At 35.9% G+C, this 5,226-nt stretch overlaps 1 protein-coding gene across 1 annotated transcript; it reads left to right on the plus strand.

Moving 5' to 3' along the window:
* Positions 1-3,051: 3,051 nt before the first annotated feature.
* LOC121990908 lies at positions 3,052-4,488 on the plus strand. Its single transcript, XM_042544955.1, has 2 exons — positions 3,052-3,244; positions 4,037-4,488. Exons 1-2 carry the CDS (start codon positions 3,052-3,054, stop codon positions 4,486-4,488), a joined length of 645 nt encoding a protein of 214 aa, XP_042400889.1.
* Positions 4,489-5,226: the final 738 nt, after the last annotated feature.

Here is a 5,226-nt window from a genome sequence, read left to right on the forward strand (position 1 = left end):
TTATGAATGATAATTGTAGATGATACCTCAATTGTACCTTTACCTATAATCTTGAGCTTTCCACTATTCCCAAATGATACGGTTCTTTTCTTTATATAGTTTATTGTGGAGAACTTGCTCACATCACCGGTCATATATCTTGAGCAACCGCTATCCACAATCCACATACTTGTATCCTTCTTCTCTTCTACCTAAGCAACATAAAACACACAACTCTTTGGTACCCATGCACTTGATTCGGAAATGTCATTCAAATATTTCTTAGGCACCCAAGCTTGTTTTACCTTTCCTTTAAGATTCTTCTTAACTTGGTTTCTAAGTGCATCATTTCTAGTACCATTGATTAGAGACATATATGCAACTTCCTTTTCCTTAGGTCTATATCTTATTCTGGCTTTGTTATAAACGACTCTTTGGTCTCTAATGATCATATCTAAATATTTGGATCCATTTATGAACTTCTATAGACATGCTCTTAGCTCAATCACATCATTCTTCAATTTTTCATTTTCTTCCTTGATCATACTTGACTAACTAGAAGAACATGCATCATTTCTAATAGACTTAAGCTTTCCCTTCAAGGCCTTCACCTCAGATTGTGATTTAACAAAGGCATTTTTAAGATGAGCAATAGTTTTATATAGAAATTCTACTTTGGGAGATTCTTTTACCTCATCATCACTTGATGATGATTCATCACTCGATTCCTCTTCATTTGATGAATCTTCTTCACTTGACACTTCCTCTTGACTTGATTCATCTTTGTCATCTTCAAAAGCCATAAATGTCATATGTCGGGTGACATGGTATAGTTCATCTTCATCCGATGAGTCTATGCTTGGTGTATCCCATGTAGCTTGGGCCACCATGACTTCCTTCTTCTCCTTTTCTTATTTTTTCTTTAATTCCGGGCAATTTGGCTTGATGCGTCCTTTCTTATTACATCCATAATAATAACATTAGTGTTAAAACTTGAACTTTGACTACTTTTACCTTTTGAGGGTTGGAACATTCTCTTCACATCCTTACTTATGAATTTCCTTGATCTTCCCATCATCTTCTTGACATAATGAGCCACTTCACTTGCCAACATTTCATCATCACTATCCGATGATTCTGGCTCGGATTTGGATGAAGAGGATTCCCCCTTCTTTTCTTTCTTCTTTTTCTTCTCCTTCTTTTCTACAATAAGAGCTATACCTTTCTCTTTTGAAGCCATATTAGCTTGTTCATGAAGTTCAAATTCATAAAATAATTCATCAAGCTTAACTAAAGAAAGATCTCTAGAAACCTTATATGCATCAACCATTGATGCCCATAAGGTGGTTCTAGGAAAGGATTGAAGAACATACCTTAGTAGGTCTCGATTATCAATTTTCTCACCTATTACATGAAGCCCATTTACTATCTCCTTGAACCTACCGTGCATTTGACTCACGGTCTCATTGGTCTTCATAGTGAAAGTTTGAAGTTGCCCCAACAAGAGATCTCTCTTGGCTCTCCTTGATTCGCTTGATCCTTCATTTAACTCAATGAGTTTTTCCCAAAGCTCTTTGGCGGAGTTGAATGGTCCTACTTTGCTTAGTTGCTCCTTTGAGAGTCCACATTGTAGGGTTGTTGTGGCCTTTGCATTTGCTTGGGTCTTCTTTGCCATCTCTTTTGTCCAATCCTTGGTTGAAAGAGGAGCTCCCGACCCATCTTTCGACATCTCAAATCCATCTACAACACTAAATTAATTTCCAATGTCATTCATTAAATAATAGTCCATCATACCTTTCCAATATGCAAAGTCGTTGCCATCAAAGAAAGGTGGTCTTGCGATGCTATATCCCTCTTGAAATGTCATTTTGATGCTTCGGTTGATGGTGAGTTCTTCCGATGCGATTCTTGCTCTGATACCAATTGATAGGATCTTTGCGTTAGGCTAGAGGTGGGGGTGAATAGCCTTTCTTCCAATTTGTGACCTACAATTCATTAGCGGAAGCACAAAAAGAAATGAAATTGAAAAACAATAAGAAGACAAGGCTAACTCCTCGATTTACTTGGTCTCCACCTCCTTGAGGTGACTAATCCAAGGTACGCACACACCCAATCAAGCTTCACTAAGAACTTCTCCTTTTCGATCTAAGAACGAAGGTGGATAAACCTTTACAAGATGATCTCTTCCTCTCACAAGATTTAGAATGAGCTTAGGAAGAAGAGAATGAGAGTTTTTCAGACTTCGGGTTGCTTGGAGAGCTTAACAGTATTTTTGCATGAGTTGTCTTTTGTCTCTCAAGCTTCTAACCTTAAATACAGAATGTTGAAAAACATGATACCAGTCGACTGATGAAACATGCAGTCGACTGGTAGCACGCAACGACTACTGTTCTCTTTCAAATCCGCGAGGATTCTGTGCGTCATCATCTTAACGGTATTATACCAGTCGACTAGTAAAACATACAGTCGACTGGTATCTGTGAGTGAACAAAATGTTTCACACTCCTACCCATCCTCTCCAGAGTTTTCCTTGAAGCCTTCCTCCTCAGCCCTTGTCCCTCAGATGCACTCAAGCCTATAGCTCTTCTTCGTGCCATCCTTCACGTTGCCTTAAGGTTTTACTTCCCTTCACTCCGTTGCTCCTTGTCCGTGGTCCCTCGGATGCATCATCCTTCACCAATCTTCAAGGACCTGAGCCATAGGATAAGACTTTCCAAGCTTGTGTAATTTTGCCAATTCCTGCACCACTTAAGTACATATTAGAACCAATATAAAACCTAACTTAAACTCTTTGACACACACATCAAAAACAATGATCGTCCAATTAATCCTAGGTCGATTGTATCAACAGATACTTACAAACTTGAGTTGCATGAAGGTCGAATTCTTATCTTACATGATGTCCCTTATGCACCATAAATTCGACGAAATCTAGTTTCTGTTGTTGCTCTTTTGGGATTAGGATTTAGTTTGAACTTTTGTAGTAATTTGGTTCATATCTACTATGACACTATGTATTATGATTGCGGATATCTCAGGAGTGGTTTTATTGTATTAAATTGTGTCAGACAAATGTTTAACAATTATGTTGAGTATTATGTTTCATTCAATGTTTGTTCATCTAGTCATGCAAATGTGAATGCTTATACTTGGCATGCTAGATTATGTCACATTGGGCAAGACAAGATGAATCGGATAATAAAAGTAGGACTATTAGGTTCTCTTTCTAAAATTGATTTGTCTTATTACGAGCATTTTCTTGCTGGTAAAATGACATGAAAATCGTTTAGAAAAGCAATTAGGGCCGAATTTACATTGCAATTGATTCATTCATATATATATGGTCTAATGAGTGTGAGGGATAGACATGGAGCCTATTACTTCATTACATTTATAGATGATTTCACTGGTTATGGTCATATCTATTTGATTTCATATAAATCTGAAGCATTAGAATGTTTTAGACGCTATATAAATGAAGTGGAAAAATCAAATGGATAAGATAATAAAGGATTTAAGAACTGATAGTGGACATGAATATCTATCAAATCAATTTAAGGATCTGTGTAATAAAAATGACATAATTAGACAATTGACTATTCCTTACACTCCTCAGTAAAACAGTGTTGTTGAGAGAAGGAATAGAACATTGTTAGCTATGATAAGGTCCATGATGACAATTTGTCTATTTCCTTTTGGGGAGATGCTTTATTAGTTGCGACCTATATTCTGAACAAGGTGCCTTCAAAGTTAGTTCCTTCAACACCATATGAACATTGAACTGGTAGAAAATTGGACCAAAGTAACCTTGGGCCTTGGGGATCAGCTCCTTATATTTATGATTCTACAAGTAAATATGGAAAGTTGGGTCCTTGAGGAAAGAAATGTATTTTTATCAGATACTCTGAGCATTTTAAGGGTTACATGTTCATTGGTGAACAAGATGATGGAAGCATTACTGAGATTGAATTATGAAATGTAAAATTTCTAGAGACTAATTTTCCTAAGAGAGGTGAAATAAAGAGGAATAAACCTTTATTTGAGTTATCCAATTCAGATAACGGGTTGTTGCCAAATGAGTCATCAAAAGCTCAAGTAGATGAGTTGTTGTTTGATTCCAGTGCGAGAGATCTTGATCATAATGATTCATCTGGTCCAAATGGGAGCAATCTTAATAGGAACAATCCTGATCACGATGATTCTTATGATCTGAGTAAGAGCAATCCTAATCATATTGATTCATCTGATCCTCAACTTCAGGAGAGTAATAGGAAAGGTATGCTTAAACATCATTATGAGATTGAAGGGCATACTTATATCATATCTTCAATTGATGAAGTAGAGCCTAAAAACATAGACGAGGCTCTATCTTGTCCTTCGAGGGACAAATGGATAAATACAATGGAAGAAGAAATGGAATTAATGAAATCAAACAATGTTTGGGAACTAGTTGAAATTCCACATGGTCATAAAGCTATTGGAAACAAATGGGTTCTCAATATTAAGTGAAAGGCTGACGGAACAATAGAGAGGTGTATAAGGCTTAACTAGTGGCAAAGGGTTATACTCAATAAGAGGGTATTAATTATGAAGAAATTTTTCAGCTAGTAGTAAGATTTATTTCTATTCGTCTGTTGTTGGCCATAATTGCTAATTTATATTTAGAATTATATCAAATGGATGTTAAAACTGTTTTTTCTCAATGGTGAATTTGAGGAAGAAATCTACATGGAATAGCAAGTAGGTTTTGTAATTAAAGGTAAAGAAAATAAAGTTTGTAAATTGAATAGATCAATTTATGGCCTTAAGTATTCTTCTAGACAATGATATTTGAGATTTCACAAAACAATGATCTCATATGACTTCCTTATGATTGATGAAGACCATTGTGTTTATGTGAAAAGATCCAATAAAAAGTTTATAATTCTCTCTTTATGTCGATGACATATTGTTAGTAGGAAATGACAAGGAGTATATTGAAACCATTAAGAAGTGGTTGTCTTCGAATTTTGAACTGAAGGACATGAGTGAAGCAGATTACATTATAGGTGTTAAAATTCAAAGAGATCGTTCGAAGAGACTTCTTGTATTGTCTCAAGAATCTTATATTAAAAAGGTTCAAGAGCGATTTAGAATGTCAAATTATTAGCCCATTAATACTCCTGCGGCAAAGGCAAGAACTTAAGTCGTGAGATATGCCCAAACACTTCTGAAGAAATCCATGAGATGTCTAAAGTGTCATATTCT

The sequence above is a fragment of the Zingiber officinale genome, chromosome 6B (assembly GCF_018446385.1).
Source record: "Zingiber officinale cultivar Zhangliang chromosome 6B, Zo_v1.1, whole genome shotgun sequence".
NCBI lineage: Eukaryota > Viridiplantae > Streptophyta > Magnoliopsida > Zingiberales > Zingiberaceae > Zingiber > Zingiber officinale.